Source organism: Suncus etruscus, chromosome 3 (genome assembly GCF_024139225.1).
Source record: "Suncus etruscus isolate mSunEtr1 chromosome 3, mSunEtr1.pri.cur, whole genome shotgun sequence".
In the NCBI taxonomy this organism is placed as follows: domain Eukaryota; kingdom Metazoa; phylum Chordata; class Mammalia; order Eulipotyphla; family Soricidae; genus Suncus; species Suncus etruscus.
In genome coordinates, this window is record NC_064850.1 from 69,954,585 (window position 1) to 69,966,414 (window position 11,830).

General features: G+C 43.0%; 1 protein-coding gene across 4 annotated transcripts; it reads left to right on the top strand.

Moving 5' to 3' along the window:
- The first annotated feature begins 819 nt into the window (after positions 1–819).
- Positions 820–11,386, top strand: HNRNPK (heterogeneous nuclear ribonucleoprotein K). Of its 4 annotated transcripts, none has more exons than XM_049770648.1 (16): positions 820–980; positions 2,472–2,557; positions 2,811–2,908; positions 3,482–3,538; positions 4,979–5,022; positions 5,895–5,967; positions 6,350–6,421; positions 6,915–7,028; positions 7,166–7,294; positions 7,915–8,222; positions 8,326–8,380; positions 8,546–8,629; positions 8,851–8,866; positions 8,944–9,026; positions 9,222–9,391; positions 10,085–11,386. In XM_049770648.1, exons 2-16 carry the CDS (start codon positions 2,500–2,502, stop codon positions 10,116–10,118), a joined length of 1,395 nt encoding a protein of 464 aa, XP_049626605.1. In that variant the 5' UTR covers positions 820–980; positions 2,472–2,499; the 3' UTR covers positions 10,119–11,386. The 4 variants fall into 4 exon arrangements, with proteins under 4 accessions (XP_049626605.1, XP_049626606.1, XP_049626607.1 ...); XM_049770649.1 differs by having other exon boundaries at positions 10,145–11,386; XM_049770650.1 differs by lacking the exon at positions 6,350–6,421.
- The last annotated feature ends 444 nt before the right edge of the window (positions 11,387–11,830 follow it).

Consider the following 11,830-nt stretch of genomic DNA (forward strand, 5'->3'; position numbering starts at 1 on the left):
ATGCGTAACCCAAGTCTAATGACTTTGGAAACTCGGCCGAGGGGCCTTGGAAGTCACAAGCAGCAGCTTTTGGTTTTGGTGTTTGCCCAGGCAGGCTTGAGGGGCGGGGGAGCCAAAAGGGACGCCGGGAGTCGAACCAGGTCTGTGCAGGGTTTGGCCGCGTGCAAGGCCAACGTCTCCCGCCGCGCCGTCGCTCCGGGCCCCGAGCAACAGCTTTGATGGGGATCCCTTCCAACGGCCCGGCGCGAGGAGGCTCGTGCCGTGCAGTTCCCGCGCCGCTCTGCACGCGACCAGACGCAACGGCTCGCGCCGCGGGCCTAAGGAGAGGACGCGGAGAGCGCGAAGGCAGGCTGAGCCGGTGTGAGCGAGGGAGGAGCAGCGAGCTGGGCGGAGGACTCCGAGGCGAGGCCGCCTACGCCGCAGCGCGACTAAGCGGCCCCGACGGCGATCGGGCGGACCCCGCCCCGTCCCGTCCCGCCCGGGCGGAGTGGAGAGCGGGAGACGAGAGCCCCAACCCGGTAACTCCTCCGAGGCTCGGGCCGGCGCGGTGGGGCGCCCTGGGGAGACCCGGGTGGGGCTGCGGCTACGGCTACGGCTACGACCACCGACCTGGCCAAGGTCTCGCCTTCCGTCCCCCAGCGGATCCAGCCCCGCGCGCCGCCGCCTAAATGCCGTTGGCTGCTTCCCGCTCCACCAGGCGCGCGCTCCCGCCAGCCCCACCGGCCCCGCCCTGCGCTTTCCCCGGCCCCGCTCCTTCCGCCCCGCCCCGCCCCGCCTCATCGCGCGTGCCCGAGACCGCGCTCAGTTCTCGCGAGACTTCCCGTCCCCTCTTCCCCCGCCGTTAGTGAGTGCGCGGACGAGAGAGGAGGAGGGCGCTCCAGGCGAAAGCACTGCGGACGCCATTACCCTCTGTTTTCTCTACCGCACCGATTCGGACGTGGGGCTCGCGTCTCGCTCGTTCGCTGCTTGGCGGCCTCCAGGTACTCGAGGGGGTGACCGGGAGTGGAAAGATTCTGGATCTCCGTGAAGAGCGGCCTTGGCTTCGCTGTTTCTTTTTCGCGAGGCCCAGTTCTTTTTTCCCCTCGGGCCCGAAAGCCTTGCAGGGAGGCCCCGCGGGAGGCGGGCTGCGGCGCTTTGACGGACGGGTCCGCGGGCCAATGGCCGGGCCGTCGCGCCACCGTTCGCCGCTCGGGCCGCCAATCGCGCTCTCGGGCTGGAGGGGGAGGGGGCCCGCGGTCGCTGTGGGGGGGGGAGCTGTCGCCGGCCGAAGCGGCGCAGTTAGAGAGACGCGGCCGCGCGCGAACGGTAGGGGAAGGCGCGGTGGTTGATGCCGCCGCTGAAGGGTCGGGCCGGGCCCTCCCCCACGCCGCCATTTCCCCCGTGCCGCCGCCGCAGTACGCCTGGGCGCCCGGCGACCCCGGAGGACGGCCTCGGCCTCGCCCTCGGCTCAGCCCGACCGGGGACGCGCACTCGGGAGGTGGGGCCGCCGAGCTCGCCGTGCGGGCTGCGAGCGACCCGCGGGCGCCTGTGCGCGGGCCGGGCCTCGGCGGCTTTGTCTGGGCGGTGGGGGAGGGGCGGGCTGCGGGGCCGCGTGGTGGGGGGAGGGGCGGCCCGGCTCGGGCTCCGGCTCCGCCTCGCAGCGCGCAGGCGCCATTACGCGGGCCGCCATTTCCTGCCGGTGCCGGGCTACGGGCTGGGCTGGGCTGGCGGAGCAGCGTCTGGGGTTTGTTGCAGGGACGGGACGGGACGCGCCTTGCTGCTTTTTTTTTTTTTTCAGGTGGGCCGGGACGATCGGTGTCTAGGCTCTTCCTCTCCCGATCTTGCTTGCCCCGTTGCCTTGGTTTCTGGAGCCCGGTGACCGTGTTAGTCTCCGCGGGCAGGCCTGGGAGAGGCGGGGAAAGGGGGTTTTATGCCGTCCTGGAGTTCAGAGGTTTGGAGTGCTATCGCTCTTTCAGATTCAAGGGATGGTCCCCGTGTCTCCTGCAGCAGCAGAAGGCCTGCTAGGCAGAATTGCTCTAGGTGCTTCGCTTTGAGATGGTGCCCGGGCCCTTCCGGTGCTACCCGTAGTCGTTAGGAGGAAGAGTTCTTCTGGCAGTCGAGTTTTACTAGAACCGGGTTTTTTGGGAAGTCTTGTCCAGTTTGAATTTCAGAGAGTAAAGTTCAAGTTTTGTCTTAAAAGGTCTGTGGTTCTGCTTCCATAGAATCGAGGTGGGTAAGACTTAAAAAGTTAGGATAAAAGGAACTCACTGTTGCACTCAAGCTAGTGGGTAGTTTTTCTCCAGGGGTAAAAAAAATAGCTCAGGATTTCCTCTTGTTTGTTTTTTTCTTTTTAAAGGAAAATTCCTCCCCAAACGGGTTACCGCGGCAGTAGGGTACCATTTGGTCCTGCTCAGGTCTATCTACAAGGAAATATATAACACTTATATTTTCGATTACGACAATGGAATAATCTCTGATTATTCTCTTAACAGATTTGGTGTGTCCATTTAATACAAGAAAATGGAAACTGAACAGCCTGAGGAAACCTTCCCCAACACCGAAACCAATGGTGAATTTGGTGAGAAGATTTAAACTTTAAATGTTCCGGCATGTTCCTGTTACCGAATGCTGTCTTATTTGAACTACTTTTATATTGTTATCTTGTGTTGGAAAGAAATACTCTTGGGTTCCTAATTCTGAGTTGAGTGTACCCATAGTCTTATTAATAAAGTAACGAGGTTTAACAAATCTCTTAAAAGGGTATGGCTTCAATAAGATCTATGGCTTCAAACTGAAACCTTTTATTGAGGTGTCTATCCTTGTTAATCTAGGTAAACGCCCTGCCGAAGATATGGAAGAGGAACAAGCTTTTAAGAGATCTAGAAACACTGATGAGATGGTTGAATTACGCATTCTGCTTCAGAGTAAGGTATACATTTTCTTCTTGACATTTTGAATGTAAGCTATAATATTCATTCTAGAAAGCCTTTTGCACCTTAAAAATATAGGAGCTTGAAAGTGGGGTTACTGGCTCTTTGTTTTTTTGGGGCCACACCCGTTTGATGCTCAGGGGTTACTCCTGGCTAAGCGCTCAGAAATCGCCCCTGGCTTGGGGGGACCATATGGGAGGCCTGGGAATCAAACAGCGGTCCTTCCTTGGCTAGCCTTTTCAAGGCAGACACCTTACCTCTAGTGCCACCTCTCCGGCCCCATTGAATCTTGACTGTGCTGATTTCATTAGAAGAGTCAGTGTTCAGCGACTTGATCAGTAATATACAATATGAATGAATGTGCCTGCAGGTTATTAATTTGTTCTACAAAGAGTACCGTGAAATTAATGAGGGATTAGAGTTTATACTCTGGTAATAAGTAATGATGGCTTTATCTTTGTTTAGTCACCAGATCACATTGACTCTTAACTTCCCAAAGTATACTTTATAATTAAAAACCTTTTTGGCATATTATATTAGGGACAGTGATGAGTTTCTACTTTTTTTTCCAGAATGCTGGAGCAGTGATTGGGAAAGGAGGCAAGAATATTAAGGCTCTCCGAACAGACGTAAGTATTAGAGAGTTTGAACTACAAAAGCAGCTTCTGTTTGTGTTTGTAGAAACGTAAATAATAAAAGATTTGCATCCTAGGAATCATTTAATAATCTAGCATTACTGCATTTTGTAGCAGTTTCAGGGTTTGTCATTCCCTGTTTAACAGATCCCAGATTGAGTTGGGGGTTATATCAAACCTCTTAACTTATTTTTTTTAGTGACTTTACCCTACCTAGTTAGCCACACCAAACAAGGTAAAATTAGAAATGGCAATGAAATGTAAAGATCCTTTATTGAACTATTTCCTATTTGTGTGGTCAGTTGCAGTATAGGAAGCCCGTTCCTCTTGGTTGATTAAAACAAGGGGGTTTTTTGCCTTGTTCTTATATTAACCATCTGTTTAACAGCTTGCTTGTGGAGCACCAGGGAATTCAGTGTTGAGGTGGTGAAATTGTAGTTATGAATTGAGAAGTAGGCACTTTTAAAGTGGGAAGCCTGTCACTGGCTATTGCTGGAGTCTTGATATGTCATAGTGGGTTGGTTTATAGACAGATTTTAATATTGATATCACCAGAAGTTATATTTTCTGGACTTCTAGGGTGTTTTTATTTTTTTCAGTGTATACTTGTTAATGTTTTCTTGCTAAATTGAGGCAAATGGTGACTTTGTGTTGAATACTTATTTGACAGTATTTCGTTTCTCCTCTTGGTCACAGATCTTTGCTCTTCTTTTAACTGAACTGAACTTGAAAGTTTTAAGTTTACAAACTTGCTTGTTAGTGCCTCCAAATGCATTTTAAACCTCCAGAAAAGCAAACTTGTCAAGAATTAGGGGTTTTGGTTGTGTGGGGATTTTTGTTTTGTCCTTTTATAATTCTCTTTCCTAAATCCAGATTCTTGGTATGAGTTAATCTGGGTTTGACTTCCCCGTTTCCTTGAGACTATCAGTAAACTGAGTCATGACAGGTTTTATGTCTACCCTCATGAGCCAGCCTGCTACTGAAACATCGTTTATTTTTTGTTTTTGTTTTTTTGTTTTGTTTTGTTTTGTTTTTTTTCTTAAAAAGTACCATCATTTAAGGTCCTTATGCTAAGCCACGTTCAGATATAACAAAAGAAGTCCATTATTGTGTTAGTCTTCAGAACAACTTAAGCTTGTTTCATTAATTGAGAGTATGAGTATAGTTTGTATTAAATTAAAATTTATTGCTTTTCCCCCTTTTCCCTCTCCTTGTTTTTTTGGCCATATATCTCCGTTGCCCATGTACTGGATCGACTTACCCCTGCGTTGCCCACCATGACGTTGGCCCATCCGCCCCTGAACGCCCATGTGAAAACCCTGGTTGGCTATGCCCAAAAATGTGCTCGTTGCCAAACGGGTACCATACTTGACAACTTCTGATTGAATGCCCATGCCCAATGCCAACATCCACGAACGCCAATGACCAATGCAGTACAATGCCAGTGTTTCAGTCCCAGACAGCAGTGGCCCCGAGCGGTATGTCCCAACAGTTTATGCCTCACTGCCTGATTAGAAAGAGAGAAATGTATTTTATTACCTGCCTTTTATATAATTAAATAGTATCCCCTTTAGACGGTGTATTGTTTTTCAAGTTTCTGTCTTATTTTCCCCATTAAGTCTTTTTGTCACTGAACTTTTACCGTGAGTTGCCCACCCAAACGATCCACTAATTTTATTTCGATGGAAGGAGCACAGCTTCAAGTGTTGCATATTTGCTGCATTGTAAATCAAATTGTTACCAAAATAGTCTCTCGCTCTGTCTTTGTGGCCCACCTTGCTTCCCAACATTGCCTGTTCATAATTTTTTCTGATGAAATGCTAACTCTGGTTCACTTTCCTTCACTTCTCATTTGTGTTGTCTTTGTTTTGTCTTGCATTTGTATTTGTTTTCTTGCAGAGCCCATTAGTGATCTACTTTCTAACTGGTATCCATAACCTTACTCCAAATATAATGTTTATCACTTTACATATTCCCCCACTTTGCCTAAGAGAAGGTGTGCCAGTTTTTACCAATGTAACGGCGAGGGTATCCTTTAATTAACAGTGGTGGCGGGGAACCATAAATATTAAACTGCTTCAGTTCTGATTAATTTATTGCCCACTTAATCTGAGCCCTTCCAAAAAGCCCATTCTCTCTGTCTCTCTGCAAGTCTCCTAATATTGTTATCATGTCTGTACTGGGCATAAAACAAAATGCATGTGAAAAATCTATAAATAAGCTACTTTAAGTGGGGACTATTTAATGTATGTTACTTCTGTAAAAGTTTATATGACTACCAGTGACAGACACAAAACTCATTTTTCTTTTCCACCTTTTTGTACTATGTGATATTTGTGGTGTTTGACAGCATATTGAGTATCAGTGCTGATATTGAAACAATCGGAGAAATTCTGAAGAAAATCATCCCTACCTTGGAAGAGGTAGGCTCTTTACCCTTTCTTTGTTTATATTTTTCTTATTTTTCCTTTTTTCCCAGCTTTGGGGTTTTAAAGGTAATTTATTGGGGGTTTCCTTTCGGTGGAGGTGATTGGGTTTAAAGTTTTAGCAACATGCCACTTTGTTTTTTAAAAAAAATGCAACCTTAAAAACTGCCTTGTCTATTGGGCATTTTATGGGGTGGGGCTGTGTTTTATAAGACTTGTGTTGTGTACTAGGTACATTGAGAAAAGCATTGTACATACATTCTTAGTGTAGACAAGCAGTTTTTTTTAACAATACATTGTCGTAGCTTTACCAATATATGCGACAATAGCCTGATCACACTAGACACTTAACCTATTACTCTTATTTTTCTACTTTCAGGGCCTGCAGTTGCCATCACCCACTGCAACCAGCCAGCTCCCGCTCGAATCTGATGCTGTGGAATGCTTAAATGTATGTCATAGTGCCATTGAACCCCACTGAAGTATGGAGCCTGGCCCATAGGATCAATTTTATTTTTAACATAGTGTGCTTTTCCCGTCTCTATTAGAAAAAGGCTTAAAAACATGATAAAAGAACGGTCTTACAACTCACTGTTGACCCTGCTCCATGCTGCAGTGGGAATTAATTACATTTGCAAAGTGCTTTGCAGTCATTTTTATTGTGTTATTAGAATGTTAATAATTTTGTGGTAACAGCGACATGCTAAATGGCTGCAGTGTGGGTATGGTGTTGCAGGACCTGAAAATAATAGTTTTTTAAGGTGCAGAATGTCCTTTTTTTTGGGCCTGGCTATTGAGGATAATAAGCACATAACTGGTAAAGTTATTGAAATAAAAATTCAGGTTGCTCACTGCAACAGTATATTGTATGCTTATAGCAGATAAGTGTGAATTGTTTGAGGTTTTTGGTTTGGGACTAAACTTTGTTAACTCTCCTTCTGCAGTACCAGCACTATAAAGGAAGCGACTTTGACTGCGAGTTGAGACTGTTGATTCATCAGAGTCTGGCAGGAGGAATTATTGGGGTGAAGGGTGCCAAAATCAAAGAACTGCGAGAGGTAAAAAAAATTATTCTGAAAGTTGTGACAGGCTTCCTTGCCTTTCCAATGATTTTGCTTGTGAAAAGATTTTACTAAGTCTGAATTTAATGTATTAGTGCATGTTTTTAAATGCTTTTTATTTGCAAATATTGCAGAACACTCAGACAACAATCAAGCTTTTCCAGGAATGTTGTCCTCATTCCACTGACAGAGTTGTTCTTATTGGAGGAAAACCAGATAGGGTTGTAGAATGCATAAAGATCATCCTTGATCTTATATCAGAGGTAAGGTTTAGAAAATATTTGTCATGAAATAGATAATTTACTGAGAGTTCAGAATAATTAGACCATGGACTTTATGTAGCAGTCTCATCTAAATTAGGCAAAATGGGCGGGGCCATTGGCAAGGTATTTTGCTTACGTCCTTCAAATGAAATTAATATTTTATCCTATTGGATTGCAGGTTTCTGACAAATTTGCTCCCATTAGACAGAATTGTCGTTGCTTCGTAGACCCATCATCTTATAGGGAAATTTTTCAGTCCCTTTAAAGCAGGGGTCTCAAACTCAATTTACCTGGGGGCCACAGGAGGCAAAGTCGGGGGTGGGGTGAGCATTGAGTACAAAGTCAGTAGTAAGCCTTGAGCATTGGGGGCTGTGACCCAAACAACTAAAACAAAACAAAAAAAGATTCCTCTAGGGCAGGGCCGCAAACAGCCCGCGAGTTTGAGACCCCTGCTTTAAAGGAATCAATCTTTTTGTTGAGTGTAGTAAGACATTTAAGCATCACAAAATGACTGGTTTTCTTTTAATCCAGTGTTGACTATTTTGTCTTTTTTCATGTCCAGTATCTTAAAAAGGACTAAAAACTTCCTTAAATTTGTAATGTTGCTTTTTTTATTACAGTCTCCCATCAAAGGACGTGCACAGCCTTACGATCCCAATTTTTATGATGAAACCTATGATTATGGTGGCTTCACTATGATGTTTGATGACCGTCGTGGACGTCCTGTGGGATTTCCCATGCGGGGAAGAGGTGGTTTTGACAGAATGCCTCCTGGTCGGGGTGGCCGTCCTATGCCTCCATCTCGGAGAGATTATGATGACATGAGCCCTCGGCGTGGGCCACCACCTCCACCACCTGGACGAGGTGGCAGAGGTGGTAGCAGAGCTCGGAATCTTCCCCTTCCTCCACCACCACCACCTAGAGGAGGGTAAGTCTAAAATAGAGATTCTATTTAAGGGGTTGAATGTTTGGTATTTTATTTTGCATGTATGCTGTGAACAATATGAGTAAGATGTATACTATGCTTACAGAGATCTGATGGCCTATGACAGAAGAGGAAGACCCGGAGATCGTTATGATGGCATGGTAAGAACATAACATTGTGTATGTGTGCTCTGGAAAGGTGGTTGATATTCTTGAAGATGTTAATAGACTTTCCTTATTAAAGGATTTTTTTTTGCCTAAAAATTTAACAAATATTAACTGGTGTGTGTGCACAGGTTCATTTTAATAGATTCATCTTTCACACAGGTTGGTTTCAGTGCTGATGAAACTTGGGACTCTGCGATTGATACATGGAGCCCATCGGAATGGCAGATGGCATATGAACCACAGGTTGAGTATCATTTAAGTTATTTCACTAATTAGGCATGTCAGTTTAATATTCATGTAATGTTTTTATTGTACTTCCATGCCTTTTCCTAAATAATGTCTTTGGAATTTACCAAAAAATAAACTAGGTTGAGACATGGGAGTACTTTGTCAAAAACTGATTTTAAGAATGCAAAAGTACTCAGTTAATGAGAAAAGTAATTTCTCTTTTTGTTTGTTTTTAGGGTGGCTCCGGATATGGTAAGATTTCTTCTTTATAAGATCAAACTGTTATTTCAAGCTTTGTCAATGAACTTGGTGCTCACTATTTAAATCAGATTATTCCTATGCAGGGGGTCGTGGCTCGTACGGTGATCTTGGTGGACCTATTATTACTACACAAGTAACTATTCCCAAAGATGTAAGTATAAATAATTGTGAGAAAATTATTTGCTCATATTAAGTAAAATTATTTTTAAGATCTACTTTAGCAATGTATACAGACTTTAAGTATAAAGTTCTTCAGTTAGAATCTTACTAGGAAAAGAACTTGGGTTTAAAACTCGAGGAAATATTAAAGCATCAGTTTTTTCTAATTGTTGTTACTGTTTTTCAGTTGGCTGGTTCTATTATTGGCAAAGGTGGTCAGCGAATCAAGCAGATTCGTCATGAATCAGGAGCTTCAATCAAAATTGATGAACCTTTAGAAGGATCCGAAGACCGGATCATTACCATTACAGGAACACAGGACCAGATACAGAATGCACAGTATTTGCTGCAGAACAGGTCAGTTTACATTTAACTTTGTTAGTCTTACAGTAAACCTGTAAATAGCTTTTCTTTGGTTGATTTTCCTTAGAGAAACCATGGTGTCTCAAACTTTTAGGGAACTAACATTCTAATAGCTTTGCTTTAATTTTCTTCTGCTTTCTTACTTGAAAAAAAAGGACATTCAATACTAATCTTGCTGGAAGAAGCCTTAACCAAGCATACTCTGCATTTATTTCTCTGGTGAAAACTGCTGCCCAAATCACACTTGTTAAAAATTATACAGAGCCTGTAGAAAATATAGAAGATTCATTGGATGTTGGTCTAGTTCTGTGTGGAAGACTAGTGATTTTGTTGTTTTTAGATAACTAAATGACAACAAATCACAGTCTGCCGTATGGCACAGGCCATGCCTCTACAGGACAAATGATTAGTGCTGTAAACTGCAGCATTTCACACCTTACTGTCATTTCTTTATCTTGTCTATCGACTATTAACAAATGGTTTCATTTTCTTAATTCTGCTCTAATGTCTGACTGCTATTAATCATTCATTGTCCTTGGGTTTTACATGCTCTAATTTGTAGTTGCTAATGTAATTATAATTGACATGTTTTATTATTTTAATTTAGCATTTGAAATTGTCTTAATGTTGATTAAGATGTTACAAACAAAAATTCTAATTCGTCCTTTTTTTTCTTTTCTTTTATAGTGTGAAGCAGTATGCAGATGTTGAAGGATTCTAATGCAAGATATTTTTTCTTTTTTATAGTGTGAAGCAGTATTCTGGAAAGTTTTTCTAAGACTAGTGAAGAACTGAAGGAGTCCTGCATCTTTTTTTTTTTTTATCTGCTTCTGTTTAAAAAGCCAACATTCCTCTGCTTCATAGGTGTTCTGCATTTGAGGTGTAGTGAAATCTTTGCTGTTCACCAGATGTAATGTTTTAGTTCCTTACAAACGGTGGGGGGGTGGGAGGGTGTGCAAAAACTAACATTGAAATTTTGAAACAGCAGCAGAGTGAGTGGATTTTAATTTTTGTTCATTGTTGGTGGTTAAAGAAAAAGCCCCCCTGTAATTATTGTGAACACTTTGCTTTGTGGTCACTGTCACGTTTGGGGGGAGGGTGGGACAGGAAGGAGTAACAATAGTCCACATGTCCCTGGCATCTCTTCAGAGCAGTATGCAGAATGTGATGCTCTTTTGTAAGAAACGTTTTATGATTTTTAAAATAAATTTAGTGAACCTATTTTTGGTGGTCTTTTTTTTTTAAGTCATTTTTCAAATGGCTAAATTCCAAAACCTGCCCCCAAACTAAACACTTAAGTTTGATTTTCAGCTCTGTTGGATATAAAAATGCATCTCCTTGGATATAGACAAAATACCTTGGCAAATTGAATTCTGGTGATTGCTTGATTTGAATGTTCTTTGATTTTGGAGACACTTCACATGTACTCAGCTATGGGATTTCTATTTAATTTCTGTCAAGTACTTGCCCCTATTTGGCAACTGTTTTATATGTTAGTGATAATGGACAGAACCTAGGTGAGAAGCAATTCTACAAAGTATATATACCCAGAAGCCAAAAGGCAGCAAATTTATTACTCTATGGAAGTGACTGATGCTTAATAAATTCTGTTGTTTTGGTTTTTTTTTTTTAACTAGAGTCTCACATATAGGCTTAAACTGTCAGCTTGCTATAGTGTCTTTATTAAACTTTGTAAAATATATTGTTTTTCATTGTATGCAGATTGAAAGAAAAAAGATGTACCCTTTTTTGTTGTATGTTGGATTATGTAGGAAATGTTTGTGAAAAATTGGGGATGGGAAGATGGAAAAAGTTCCTGTGGATGTTTTGTGTGTAGTATCTTTGCCATTTGTATTGATAGTTAAAGTTCACTTCCAAATAAAAATCCCTTAATGCTAGATTTGATGTATGCCCAATTTGAACAAGAATTATTAACACCTGTAAAATTTGTTAAACTGTCCTCTTGTTAGATAATACAATTATCACAAATTTGTGTGTGTGAAGTGTTTTCTAGCACAAATGAAACCTGGTGGGGTTAGCAAATTTAAACTTTCAGTGGAGTCTTAATAGAATGAGTTGAATTGCCAGATTTGCTGGTCCCATTTCTCAAAATGCCTCTAAGGTATTCTGAAAATTTTTTGGGTTTCCGACTTAAGATTGTTCTGCTTTACATAAAGTTCAGCTTAACATTAGGAAATACATTGTACAGTAGGCAGCATTTAGTGGTTTTTCAATTAAGGCCTGTAAAGGCCATTTTGAGAGCTATTTAAGAAGTTAGGCTTCCATTTTATTGTTGAGGGATCTTCTAGGTAGATTGGGGAAAACCACACAACTTATTTTCTGATGCTATTTTACCAAAAGGGTAAAAATTAGGCATAACTTAAACGTTGACAGCCCTTAGCCAGAGAACTATTGTTTTGGGGGGGGTTGTGC

Excerpts from the sequence above, each read along its gene's own strand:
- HNRNPK (XM_049770648.1), top strand. The coding sequence starts at position 2,500 with ATGGAAACTGAACAGCCTGAGGAAACCTTCCCCAACACCGAAACCAAT. Across the intron at positions 8,223-8,325 it reads CCACCACCACCTAGAGGAGG|AGATCTGATGGCCTATGACA; the intron begins GTAAGTCTAAAA and ends CTATGCTTACAG. Across the intron at positions 9,027-9,221 it reads AAGTAACTATTCCCAAAGAT|TTGGCTGGTTCTATTATTGG; the intron begins GTAAGTATAAAT and ends ACTGTTTTTCAG.